The sequence below is a fragment of the Prionailurus viverrinus genome, chromosome E2, assembly GCF_022837055.1.
Source record: "Prionailurus viverrinus isolate Anna chromosome E2, UM_Priviv_1.0, whole genome shotgun sequence".
Classification (NCBI taxonomy): domain Eukaryota; kingdom Metazoa; phylum Chordata; class Mammalia; order Carnivora; family Felidae; genus Prionailurus; species Prionailurus viverrinus.
The window spans coordinates 4,650,949-4,665,269 of NC_062575.1; the positions used below are offsets into that span (position 1 = coordinate 4,650,949).

Here is a 14,321-nt window from a genome sequence, read left to right on the forward strand (position 1 = left end):
AATATACCAGGTATTATAGGACATGGAAACGATATGTGATTGAAATTGGGATTAAATCCACTGGTTTTTTTCATAATTAGATTTATCTTCTGATTTACTGTTAGGGAGCCACAAGAACACGCCAGTGATCATGTGACCTTCGGACACATCAAATCGTTTCCTTACAGCTGATGTTCCGTCATTTAACTTGGCGTGGTGTTCTCCACCAGATTTCATTCACATATTCCCTCGTTTCATTCCTAAGGGACCTTAGATGGATTTGCTGAGCGATGTGCAGAAACCATCACATTTAAACTGGAAACTTTTTTCTCCTGAGTTTCTCTTTGCTTGTAGTTTCTGTTAAGGAGAACAAAGGTGGAAAAAACGTAGATACAATAAAATTTCCTGGCAACTTGCAGGTAGAGGCAAAAAACAACAACAACCTTAGCTTGACAATAGCAAGACCTTCAGGATCCCTTAAGTCCTCTTTAACATGTGAAAATTCCTGTACAAGCTTCTTTCATCCCCAGAACTTAAAAGTAGACGATTATTTCTCTTCACTGTCTCAGTGCAGTTCCTGTCCCCATGCTTTAATGGAAGCAGCTTTTTGTAATGACTGTGTCTCAAGAATTCTTCTTGACTTCTGGTTCCCGGGCCCACCCACATCGCCTCAGTTTACACACTTGTGTAGTAGAGATAGTGACTTCTGGGAATGGAGGTTCTAATTCAGTCAGACCTCCGTCCTGTAGGCTTCTATTTTACTCTATGCTCTTGTCCCAGGCATCCTCTTCTATTTACTTTGTGTTTTCAGCAAAAGAAGAACCACAGAATTAACATGTTTGAGTGTCTTAAAATCATGAAATAGATCAAAAAGGAGGATTGAAACAAAAGTCTTCGGAAAAGTCTTCGGTGAAATACTATGTTGTGGGATCCTTGAGCACAACTGTCAAGAAACAATTCTTGAGACATTTTATGGTGCATGTTACTAATTATATTTCAGTAGCTTGGGAACAGGAACCTTGGGCAGAAAGAGCTGCAGGTTGGCTGTATGCAGCTGGGGGTTATCTGCAAAGTGCTCGAGTGGGAGGGAACACGGGAGTATTAGATCATCAGTGTTTCTTGGAATTTCTACTTGGAAAGCTACTTTTGCAAGATTTTTCTGGTGCTTCTCATTCATTTGGATACTAGCCATCGATGAGATGTATAAGCAGCCACGAGACCCTGTAAGAATGCAGCAACCAGCACGTATTTGATCCTTAAGGAATCTATGCAGGCTAGAGAGCAGCTTTCTGGGCTAACGGTGAACAGTTTACTGCTTCTATCCATCACCATACTGGACTCAGATATAACAATTATTTCATTCTGTGTGTTCGTGTTGCCGTTGTGAATAAAAGAAGCATTGTCAGGCACAAAGAGATGAGTTTTATTTTCATTGAAAATGTTTAAGTCACCATGACCGTTTTCTACTCTGTCATTTTTAATGTGTATTTAATTAGTTTCTAAATAAATGTATGGATGTGTGCAGGAAATGTAAAAAGGTACATCAATTTTGTGTGGATTGCTTGTTTCCATACTCCTCAGGTTTGACACCTTTATGAACAATTTTATAGGGTCCTCTCTGTATACTGACCTGTGTGTCATTTTAGATCAACTGTAGGGCAGATAACTTGTAGGGCAGATAACTTGGGTTACAACCTGATCCCTTCTGTATATTGGATGTTTGACAAAATACTCCATGAAAATAAAAGAATAACGAGTTTGTTCTCTTAGAGTATTATTATTTATATTTCATTAGTTTACGAGAAACTTAGATGCTCACTGTTAAGTATGAAATGCTCAGAAAAAATTGTTGGCTTTCTTGCTATTCTAGTAGAACCTGTAATTGCCATAAAACCCATTCAGTTACCAGTCCTCCAAGAATTCTTGCCTTGGAGTTCTACCTTTGTTATTCAAAAATGTATCCCTTGGCCCAAAGGCTAATGCCTTGTTAGAAATGCAGACTCAGATACCACCGCAAAAGTCCTGAACGGAACCTGCATTTTAACAAGATCTTTAATACACTGTAGTGAAATTCTCATTCACCTTAGAATTTGGTAAGCATATTTGTAACCCACTCAAACTTTCCATCTAAGAAATAGACACAGCTTCTATATGATACAAATGCAGTATTTAAAAATGAGTATTCCTGTATTGATGCCTTGATTTCACAAATCCTCTTGGGTAAACACACAGTGTTTACAATGTTTTTGTGAATCATATACCAGCCTGTTATCTCAAAATTAGAGAATACATGAGAACATATTACTGTCTTAAAAATCACTGCATAAAGCGAGAAATTCTCCTAGGCCAGAACCAGCTCTCCTAATATAACTACTAACATGAGTTCATTCTTTGCTGACTCACAGAGAGAAACTACACCAGCTGGGGTTGTCACATAAAGGAAACTTGATTTTCAGCAAATTAGGAGAAAGGGAATAATTTCCAGAGCAGAGGCTCACTGAGGAATGGGGAACAGTTTCCTTTTATTTAAGATTAGGGTGGATATTGAGAAAGGAGAGCCTTGCCCTCATATGTAGAGGTGAGTAATGGCAACTGTCACTCCTTGGGTTACTCTTTAGTCCATCTGCAATAGGTGTGAGTCAGGGGCTGGGTTCATATTGGGCCAGCCCAAGCTCTTCCTCGGGGCAGTCATTACCTTTTGTTGGATACTTTCTGTTTTCCCATAGGAGACTGAGCCCATGGGGGGTTTTGCCTGAAGTAGAAGATGGTAGAAAGAAGAGGTAAAGGAAATTGAGGGATTAAGGTCAGTGGGAACAAGCAGGTAAGCAGTGAAAGTCAGGTCTTGGGGTCCAGCTGGTGACATTAACTCCCCCTTTCATCTTAGGTACCATTATGACCTCTGCCTGTGGTCACTTGGTAACTGTGGTATTCATTGCAGGAACTGCTGACGTTCAGGGATGTGGCCATAGAATTCTCTCAGGACGAGTGGGGATTCCTGAACGTCGTTCAGTGGGAACTGTACAGGGATGTGATGTTAGAGAACTACGGACACCTCCTTTTCTTGGGTGAGGATAACTCCTTCCAGACTTCCCAAACCACACTCAGGGTTTTGCTCCTTCCTTTGAAAAAGCTTCCTCTTTGCATGACTGGGATTCAGATCCCTGCAGTGAGGGAAAGAAGTAGGGGTTTGTAGATGTAGAGAAATACCTTCCTGATGTTTCCTTTTCAGCTTTAGCCTCCCCTTTCATGTAAGATCTTCATTTCTGTAAATTAGCGGCAATTGTAAACATTGAATGGCATAAAATGGTACCTCCCACATGTTTAACTCCAAGTTCTCCTTCTTATTGTATCTAGTATTTGGAAGTGGAGGTCAAGATCTGAACATTGGAAATCCTTCCTGCATGCTGTAAAGGGACTTGTGGGCAATGGCTTTTGGAAAATCATTTCCTAAAATTCTACACAGTGGCCTCTCTCGTCCGCTGAGCACAATAGTGGGTCGAAAGTTAGAATCCCCGTCAATACTCTGTTCCTTTTCTCTAATAAACAGGTCTTGCTGTGTCAAAGCCAGACCTGGTCATGTTTTTGGAGGAAAAGAAGGAGCTGTGTGATGTGAACGAAAAGGAAACCATAGCCACACCCCCAGGTAGGTGGGGATGAGTGAAGCAGATGACAGAGGTGAGGACCAGTCGTGAGGGAGGAAGATAGGCCTTAAAATGTGGTTTGAGCAGCTCTCCTTGAATGGAAATTAGCTAGTTTTAGGTCTCTCACAGCGAGCCATCTGCTATCTAACATCTCCGGCTCTTACATTCTTTGAGAATTCTCCTTCAGCTCCAGTGATGGTCCATCATGTCCACAGTGAGGGCCAGGAGGAGACTCCCCTTGGAGTGTGAGGGCCTGCATATTCTGAGAGCTTCTCCATTGCTTTGAGGGCCCTGGGGAAGTTTCCATATTTCTGACGAACTCTATTCTAAGCTATTTCTAGGTTCTGTTTTGCCTCATGTGAGAAGTGTGTCAGGATAGTGGTGGCCATATTGGGGTTTGGTGCATAAACTCCAAGAACGCTGGAGACAGATACCACATGTTTTCTTGTTTAACCTTTCCAATGTTATGGAGGCTTTAATCTTAATCATACAAAACTGAGACTCAGTAATTTCATCAGAACACAAAGCACCTCCCTAAAATAAGAAAATCTAATCCTTTATTTCACGTCAAAAGTTCATTTGTCTTTCTGTTAACTAAAATTAGGAATTTTCACTCTGCATTCCATTCCTCAATGGTGAAATAATTTAATGCATCTATGTGTATCCCAGAATTCCTACAGAAATTAATGCCCTAGGGGAGCTCCAACATTTAGAGCTTAGAACTCACAGCCTATCATAAAGTCTCTCAATTATCACCATATTTCTTAATAATTGCATCATTTTATAATTTTATTTTATATGATAAGTTCTTGTGATTTTGTCATTTGTGTTATCGTTTTCTGATTAGTTATATATGAGATTAATCACTAAATTTAAAAAGCCTTTTTTTTTCCCTTAATGTTTATTTATTTTTGAGAGAGAGGGAGACACAGAATCTGAAGCAGGCTTCAGGCTCTGAGCCGTCAGCGCAGAGCCAGATGTGGGGCTCAGCCCCACAAACCATGAGATCATGACCTGAGTTGAAGTTGGACACTCAACCGACTGAGCCACCCAGGCGCTCTGTTAATCTCTGAATTTTTAGATCAAAAGTTCTGATAGGCCATTGGCATATGCTTATAAGAAGTAAGGTGGATAATTAGTAAAATTGCCATATTTTAAAAAGCTTTTTTTATAATGTAATTTTACTTCAGTAAAAAATAACCAATTATAGGTTTCTCTTCTACTCTCCTCAGAATGTTTCTGAATTTAATCCCCAATATTTATTTTTCATAAAGTGATTGTCAACATATTTTACAGCTCTGGTGGTTTCATTATTTACAAATAGGTTTATTTTGTCTGCTTGGTTCTAAAGAATGGATTATAGCCTCACATTCTGTGTAAGAGGAGGAATATTCTAATAACATAATACAATTTTTTAATGTCTTTTCAGTGCTTATTCATAATATTCTTCATTAGAACTTTACATGGTTGCTTTTAATGAATACTGTTTTTCATTTTACCATTGAGGAAGTCCTACCAGTAATTGGAAATGCTATTTTCTTAGGGGTACACAGTCATAGTTTAAAATTACAGTTATATAGAAGGTTGCCTTTTAAAAATTCATCTATTTAAAAAAATTTTTTTTAAGTTTATTTTATTTTGAGAGAGAGAGAAAGAGCATGCAAGCAGGGGAGAGGCGTGGGGTGGGGGAACAGAGGATCTGAAGGAGACTCTATGATGACAACAGTGAGCCCAACATGGGGCTTGAACTCACGAACCACGAGATCATGACCTGAGATCATGTCAGACACTCAACCGACTAAGCCACCCAGGCGCCCCTCAACTATTTTTTATGTAGAATTTTTTTGGGGTAAATTTTGTCTTATTATGGTTTTACAGTTGTGAATAATGTGTTTCCTTTGTTGGGCTCTTCCACAACACTGTTTAGTTGTGATTTCATTTTTGCCTGTGTATTTTGTGGTAGGATGACAATTTTCAACTTAGATTTTAAGATACTGTGAGTTTAACTCAAGTATGAATCCACTTTATGCACTTTACCAGTAAAATTATGTATGTATTTGTATAAATATCGTGCACACATACTTCGTGACACACGTTGTTGATTTTTTTTCCCTTGGTTAGTGTTCACTGAATGTTGTATCCTGTATACATGAATTGTCCTAATAGTATAATATTCTTCCCCTAAGGTCTACTGAGAATCCTACCAATAATCTTACAGGAGCTCCCTTGTATGAGATTCCTTTGTCATACTGTTTTGAAATTCTCTGATCACCTGTGAATTTTGATAGATTAATTATAATGTGTTAGTGGGTTCATGTCTTGACATTTATCCTACTTAGAACTCACTGAGCTTCTTGAATTTGTCTCTTCTTGCCACATATGTTGGAAGTAGAAGCCTGTAGTTCTTCCTGTAAACTCTGCCCCCTCTCACTCTCCTCTCCTTATGAGGTTCCCTTAATGTATTTCTGGGTTCACTTGGTGGTGTCCCATGAATCCCTAGACTCTGTCCTTTTCCACCTTGTTCTTAGCTCCTCTCAATAGATCATTGACAACAAGGGGTCTCTCAGTTAATCTGATCTTTCTTCTGCTGGATCACATCTGTTGGTGACCCCGTGGTGTATTTTTAAATTCCGTGATTATACCCTTCAGCTCCCAGTTTCTAGGGTGATTGATTGTTATACTTTTCATCTCTTTGGGTTTACATTTTGGCCATGCATAGTCTTCCTGACATCATTTAGTTCCCTGTTTTCTCTCCTCCCACGAGCATCTTCATGATGGTTATTTGAATTCTTTTTTAATTTAGGGCCAGTTTTGGAGATTTATTTTATTCCTCTGATTGGAGTAGTTTTTCTACTTTGTATGCCTTGTGATCTTTTGTTCACATTTGGGAATTAAAGAAATAGCCTCTGAGTCCATTCTCCTGAACTTGATTTGTACAGGAGAACCCAAATCACAATAATCCTGGTGCTTGTCACATGTATTCTGGGCATTTGTATTGTCTGAGTTTTTGTTAATTTTTCAGTTTACAGAGGTGGAGTTACTTCTTTAGAGCCTGTGATACCTTCCCCTCTCTGTCTTCAGCTCTGTAGTCTCTCCAGTGTCTGGACAAATGCTCACCTTGGGACTCAGCAGCCACCACAGTGTATCATTGGGTTCTCTCATTCTCTCTATGTCACGCGTGACAAAAAAACAAGTCCCCCGGGCAGCTGCAAAGCAGCTAGATTATTGCTCCCACTTATGTCTTTCTTTCCTGAGCAGAGTTGAGACTTTTCTCACGGTCTTGCCCACGGAGTGCCAGGGAGAGTGAGCAGCTGTTGTGCACAACTGTCAAAAACTTTCCTTGTCCCTTCAGTGTGGTTCTTCTTCATTCATACTTGAATGCTTGTGCTGTGTTCTCCTAACTGGCTTCTGGAGCACTGAAAAAAAGGTAATATGGTCAATTTTGTCTCCATGGAGGATCAAAGTCCTGATGCTTCCTATTTCTCCATTCTCCTAATGTCCTATGATGGGGGTTAATTTTGCACATCAGTATTTTAATGACCATGCATATGAGTTTAGTAAGTGAGATGACCTGTTTTGTATCTTTTCGTTGTGTCTCTCTATAACCTCTTAGGCTTGTTGGCAAAGACAGGCAAAGATTTGTTCTATAGAGTGCTGGGAATATGGAAGCTGTTGCCTGAGTATTTATACTTAATGACAGGGATGATGATGGGGGTTGGGAAAGGGAACAAAGGATGTTCTGATGGATATAACCAGGCTGGGACAGTTATCCATAATGACATCCCTACTGCCAGAAGAGATCAAGGGTGTAAAACACTTGGGAGAACTGCACTTGAAGTCTGTTATATTTGCAGAGCAATGTCTTTGAACACAACCAAAATCCATTTTTTAAACATACACATTCTCTTAAAGGACATTTGGAAAATCTGAAAGGCACCCAATCCGTACTGAAAGTAACCATTTCAAACATAAAATTGGATTAATCATTCACTGAGACATTTTGAAATGTTAGACTTTTTTTTTTTTTTTTGAAATGTTAGACATTTCAAAATGAAGATAAAAATTCTAAATATGATTGATTTGAGAAATTCTCTTCGGTGGGTTTCGTATTCTTCCACTAACACATAATCCCTTGTTCCAAAGTCTCTAATCTTGGTAAACGTGGTAGCATCTTTAACCAGATTTCACTGCTAAATAGTTACCACATAATACTTAATTTGCAGCAAGTTTTCATGTGTTGTGAACATAGGGAGATCTTTAGTGAGGACTGCATCTTCCGTAATTAGTGAGGTATTTATAATGGAGACATAACTTACCCATACAGTGAATCTGGGAAAATGCTAATCAAGGGTCAAATCCTAATAAACATCAGAGAACTCAGTGTGCAAAGAGCCCACATAAAAATAATAAATGTGGGGAAGTCTTTTACGAAAGCTCAAATCGTACTATGTACCACTGTATCCTTACTAAAGAGAAGACTTACAAATATAGTCACTTTGGCAAAGCCTTTAACTTCAAAACCCACTCAATGGCAGAGATTTTACTTACTCGTTTATTCATTTAAAGAGAGAGCATGTGCGCAAGTCGGGTGGGGGGAGAGGGAATCTTAAGCAGCATCTTAAGATGGAGCCCATTGTGGGGCTTGATCTCTGGACCTTGAGATCATGACCTGAGCTGAAATCAAGATTCAAACACTTTACCATCAGATCCAACCAAGCTCCCCGACAGCACAGATTTTATAATGGGAAGAAATATTACACATCTACAAAACGTGGCAAAGCAGTAAAGTACTTCTCAAAACTTCCAACCTGAAGTAGAACGTAGTGGGGAGAAGCCTGCCAAATGTAAAATATGATGTGACAAAGCCTTTAAGCAGAACTACAGACTTTCTGAACATGAGACAACACATAATGGAGGAAAACGCTAAACTGCAGAGAATGTGGCAAAGCTGTTAACTCCTGATCAAAAATTTTCAACAAGAGGTAATAACATCCTGGGGAGCTACCTTACCTTGGGCTCCATGTCCCAAACCAAGATCATTACCTGAGCTTGAGATCAAGAGTTGGACTCTAAACACACTGAGCCAGCCAGGTGTCCCTACTTTTACTCTGAAATCATCTCACGCTATGCCTGTGTTAATTCTGTGCATGCAAAATGATTTGATTGTTGAGGGGCTCTTTTATGTTGAGGAAGACGCTCATGCCTACATTTCGTTTCTTTTTCCTTTTTTTTTTTTGTTGACAGAGGGCACAAGTGAGGGAGGGGCAGAGAGAGTGTGGGAGAGAGAAGTGGGGTTTATGCTCACCCACTGGGGGACTTGAACTCATGACCTGAGCCAAACTCAGATGCTTAACTGACGGATCCACCCAGGCACCTTCATACCTACTTTTCCATGAAAGATCAAGGAGGCTGTCGTGTATACTGACTGTACAAAGGGGGGTCCACATGGGGATCCTGTTTGTGGTTGACATGTAAGAGTGACAAAGTCAGCATGAAGTAAGTGTTCAGGGCATCGTTCTTTGCCCTAAAGTAAGACAGAGAAACTCAGAATTTTATTTATTTTTAAAAAAAAATTTTTTTTTTCAACGTTTATTTATTTTTGGGACAGAGAAACAGATCATGAACAGGGGAGGGGCAGAGAGAGAGGGAGACACAGAATCGGAAACAGGCTCCAGGCTCTGAGCCATCCGCCCAGAGCCTGACGCGGGGCTCGAACTCACGGACCGCGAGATCGTGACCTGGCTGAAGTTGGACGCCTAACCGACTGCGCCACCCAGGCGCCCCGAGAAACTCAGAATTTTAAATAGTTTTGCCAGTTGCCGTTTAAGTAGGAAACATGGGAATTGCATCAAAATATGGATGTCTTCAAAATGGCCATTTGTGGAAGTCAAGAATATTAATTATGTGGTTGACATAAAGAAATTTTCACAAATATCTGAGGAAAGATTGGCTAACTCTTCCCGTAAAAGGGTGTAAAATTATCGTACATCCACGTGTACTTGATTATTAGCCTCCGTTTGTAAAGCATGGGAAGCAGAACTCACAGATCATTCTATCAGAAGAAGAATGATTCTCTTTTATTTCTTTAAATTTTTTTAAGTTTATTTTATTTTGAGAGAGAGAAAGAGTCCCAAGCAGGCTCTCCACTGACAGCACAGAGCCTGATGCAGGGCTCGAAGTCACAAACTATGAGATCATGACCTTCACCGACGTCAGACACTTAACCAACTGAGCCACACAGGCACCCCAAGAAAGACTCTTGAATGCTTATAATGGGTATTTGACCAAGACTCCTACTGTGATCTTGTAGTGGTTTGTTGAGAGTGCTTTTGAAATTAAAAGAATTCTAAGCCATACCGACTGAATTCTCCATCGCTATTTATAAAATTTTCCTATTTTTCTTTGCTCTTGTTTCTGTGAGCATAGAGAACACAGATTTTTCTGATTTTGATATGCGCAGAATGCAATAGGTTATATTAAGCTAAAGATAGGTTTTGGAGTCCCAGAACTAACTAGAAAGAAGTTCACGTGTGCCTATGTTTGTGGGTGTTTGTACCTAGATCTTCAGTAAGAAAGGGAATATTGCATCAAAAGAGATAATTTCCAAATTTCAAAATTGATGATTTTAGGGGCGCCTGGGTGGCTCGGTTGAGTGTTCGACTTCAGCTCAGGTCATGATCTCACTTTTCATGAGTTCAAGCCCCACATCAGGCTCTGTGCTGATGGCTCAGAGCTTGGAGCCTGCTTCAGATTCTGTCTCTGTCTCTCTGCCCCTCCCCTGCTTGCACGCTCTCTCTGTCTTTCTCTAAAATATATTAAAAAATTGATGGTTTTCTAGCAAACAAAAATGTTAAGAGATCCCTAATGGGAATAATTTTCTCTCCATTGTATTGAAGTTATCTCTCTTATATCTCATGTATCTTGGTTTGAGAATCTCTCCAGGCAAATCCTGTCTTGTCTACCTAGCTATTAATTGTATAACATCTCTGTTTTCCTTGTTCGGCTGTATATTAGTTGTTGCTCATATAACTTGCTCAGGGATTTTTAGAACAGTTTGCACAAAATGACGTGTTCAAAATTAATTTGAATATGGAAATAATTGTTCAGGGAGTATATCCAATTCCATATAGTTTAATTGCTACATTTCACTTCTTCCTTCTGAATTGGAGAAGAACACTAAGAAAGATTTCTTTAGGGGACAGGGTGGTTCATTCAGTTAAGCCTCTGATTCTTGACAACTCAGGTTGTGATCTCGGGGTCCTAAGATCCAGCCCCACATCGGGCTCTATGCTGAGTATGGAGTCTGTTTGGTATTCTCTGTCTCTACCCACCCTCTCTCCCTCTCTGTCAAAATACACAAACATTAAAAAAAGATTTCTTTAGTTACTGGTGTTTTTGCTTCTTGGAAGTGGCATCATCCAAGTTATTCACACTTTACTGTAACAATTTGATTAGGTGAAGAATTAATAGTCTAATGTAGATACTGGGATTTGGATTTACCAAGATTTTTATGTTTTTACTTGTATTCCATTTTTTATATTTTTCCTTATATTCTATTTAAAATAAAAAAAAAACGTTTATTATTTTTGAGATTGAGAGAGAGACAGCAAGCAGGGAAGGGACAGAGAGAGGGACACACAGAATCAGATGCAGGCTCCAGGCTCTGAGCTGTTGGCACAGAGCCTGACGCGGGGCTTGAACTCATGGACCGCGAGATCGTGACCTGAGCTGTAGTCAGCTGCCCAACTGACTGAGCCACCCAGGCGCCCCTCCTTATATTCTATTTTTTATTATTTATTATGCTTTCCTGTATTCATACTAAGAAACTAATTTGACATTTAATTCTTTTCTGTGAACACTGTGCTCAGTCACGTATTGCTTTAGCTAGAAATTAGAGCATGCTCTTTTTAAAAACAGGGTTTATTTTATTATTTTCTTATTAAAATTTTTTTTAATGTTTGTTTTTGAGAGAGAAAGCGCCAGCGCACAAGCAGGGGAGGGGCAAAGAGAGAGGGAGTCACAGAATCCCAAGCAGGCTCTAGGCTCTGAGCCATCACCACAGAGCCCAGTGTGGGGGCTTGAACTCACGAACCTTGAGGTCGTGACCTGAGCTGTAACTGAACCACCCAGGCACCCCATTTTTATTCCTTTCTTGAAATTTGTAATTTTTGTATTTTATGTTTTATCCTCAATTACCTCTTATAGTGGATCAGTTCTGTGGTTTAATTGTGTTTCCATTCCCACAGTCACTTTGAAACCTGTGAATCTCCTTGAAGGTTGTGTCTGTACAACGGTCTGCGTATTTCTCTTAGGTGAATTCACAGGCAGGCAGTCTGGGCTAAAACTCAGGTTCTGCTATTACTGAAGTTTTGTCAAGAGAGTCTTTTCAAAGATGAACAGTTCTCATAGGTTACTGTGGATTCATGGGTACGTTTATGAAAAAGTGTTATAATGGTATACAGTGTGTAGGAAATGTTCGAGAACCATTGTTTCTGTTCTCGACGTTAGAAGTTATAATTTCTAGGGTCACCTGGGTGGCTCAGTCGGTTAAGCGTCCGACTTCGGCTCAGGTCATGATCTCGCGGTCCGTGAGTTCGAGCCCCACGTCGGGCTCTGTGCTGACAGCTCAGAGCCTGGAGCCTGTTTCAGATTCTGTGTCTCCCTCTCTCTGACCCTCCCCCGTTCATACTCTGTCTCTTTCTGTCTCAAAAAAACAAAAAAAACCTTGTAATTTCTACAATAGTCTTTAAGTTCACAGTCATCCACAATTTCTTCTTTTTTTATGTTTATTTTTGGAACCTAAAACTGTGGCTCTTGGGGCATCTGGGTGGCTCAGTCCGATAAGCATCCAACTTTGGCTTAGTTCATGATCTCGTGGTTCATGAGTTCAAACCCCGCTTTGGGCTCTGTGCTGACAGCTCAGAGCCTGGAGCCTGCTTTGGACTCTATTTCTGCCCCTCCCCCAAAAATATGGCTCATGAGCCAAAGGTTGGCATCACTTTCAAGCTTATAAGAAATGTGGAGACTTGGAACCCACCTACAAATCCAAAGCAGAATATGAATTTTAACAAGATTGCCACTTTGTTCTCATACACGTTAACACTGGAGAAGTACGCATGTGACTCACTTATGTGTTTCCGTTACTCTATGCTTCTCTTTATCTTTGTAGTTCATTATTTTTATAGGTACGGATTTGTAGTTGCTTTCAATCAGGAAGTGTGCTGCCAGCAACATGATCTCGATGTATTTTCAGGATTGCTCTGTGTATGTGTCATTCTGTAAAATCCATATAAATGTTAGGACAGACTTTGATCTTCCTGCCAAAAATGGCGTTGGGATTTTGATGGAAATTGTGTTACTTTCAGTCTTATGTTTTTGCTTATTCTGATCTTTATTTATTTTTAATTTTTCTTTGTCATTTCCTTCCTCTACTAAATCTCAGCTCTGTTCTTTTCCTACTTCCTTGTAGTGTAGTGTTACGTTGTTTATCTGAAAATTTTCTTTTTTTTATTTTAATGTTTGTTCATTTTTGAGAGAGAGCACGCAAGCTGGGGAGGGATAGATTGAGAGAGAGGGAGACACAGACAGAATCTGAAGCAGGCTTCATGCTCCCAGCTCTCAGCATGGAGCGGGACTTGAACTCATGAACTGTGAGATCATGCCCTGCGCTGACGTTGGATGCTTAACTGACTGAACCCAGGTGCTGCTGAAATTTTTCTTAACATAAGCATTTATAGCATAAAAAAGTTTGAAAATGGATTTCCTAGCAGGGAAAATTAGCAGAAATAAACAATACAAGGAATGACCAAAAAAAATAAAATAACAGAAAAAAAGAAATAAGGATTCTTGAGGATTTTCTTAGATGATGTCATCTGTGAACAGATAGTTTTACTTTTTATATTGGATTCCTTTTTTGTATGTTTTCTTGCCTAACTGTACTGACTAGAATATTCCAGTACTTTGTCGAACGGAAGTGGTGAAGTTGCTTCCTTACCTTGTTTATGATCACACAGGAGAAACTTTCAGTCTTTTATCTTTGAATATGTTAGATTTCAACTTTTGTACGTTTGTGTTCTTTATTAGGTTGAGGTAGTTTCCTTCTGTTCCTACTATTGAGTGTTGTAAATCATGAAACGCTTTCCAATATGCTCACACACTCTTGTTCTGCGACAATTAAGAGCATCATGTCCTGTTTGATCTTCTCTTGGTTAATGTGCAGTCTTAAATTTCTTGATTTCTGTAAGTTGAAACACCCTTGAGTTACAGGAAGAATTCCCACTTGATTATGTTGTAAAATATTGAAGTGTGCTTTTGATTCATTTTGCTTTAATTTATTGTGGACTTTGTATTGAATATTCCTCACAGGTAGTACTTTGTAATCTTGTGTACTTGTAGTGTCTTCCTTTGGCTTTGATAACCAGGTGATTGTTGTGTCACAGAGAGTGTTTTGATAATTTATCTTCACTTGGAAATGTTGGAGGAGATTGGAAGCACTTTCTCATTGTTTCATCTGTTTCTCATTAAATGAATCATCTGGCAGAGGACCTTTCATTGTTGAAAGTTTGTGGAAATTTCTTTAGTAGGACTTGTGGGTGGCTCAGTTGGTTAAGTATCAGACTTCAGCTCAGGTCATGATCTCGAGTCCTGGGTTCGAGCCTTGCATCAGGATCTGCGTTGACAACCTGGGGCCTGGTTGAAATT

The 14,321-nt window shown here is 39.6% G+C and overlaps 1 protein-coding gene across 1 annotated transcript in view; it reads left to right on the forward strand.

Annotated features, from left to right (window-relative positions):
- LOC125152970 (zinc finger protein 345-like) overlaps nucleotides 1–14,321 on the forward strand; it is an 80,312-nt gene that overhangs the window by 58,520 nt on the left and 7,471 nt on the right. Inside the window, exons 4-5 of the mRNA XM_047835729.1 lie at nucleotides 2,918–3,044; nucleotides 3,527–3,622. Of these exons, the coding sequence (XP_047691685.1) occupies nucleotides 2,918–3,044; nucleotides 3,527–3,622 (223 nt within the window). The remainder of the gene's footprint in view (nucleotides 1–2,917; nucleotides 3,045–3,526; nucleotides 3,623–14,321) is intronic.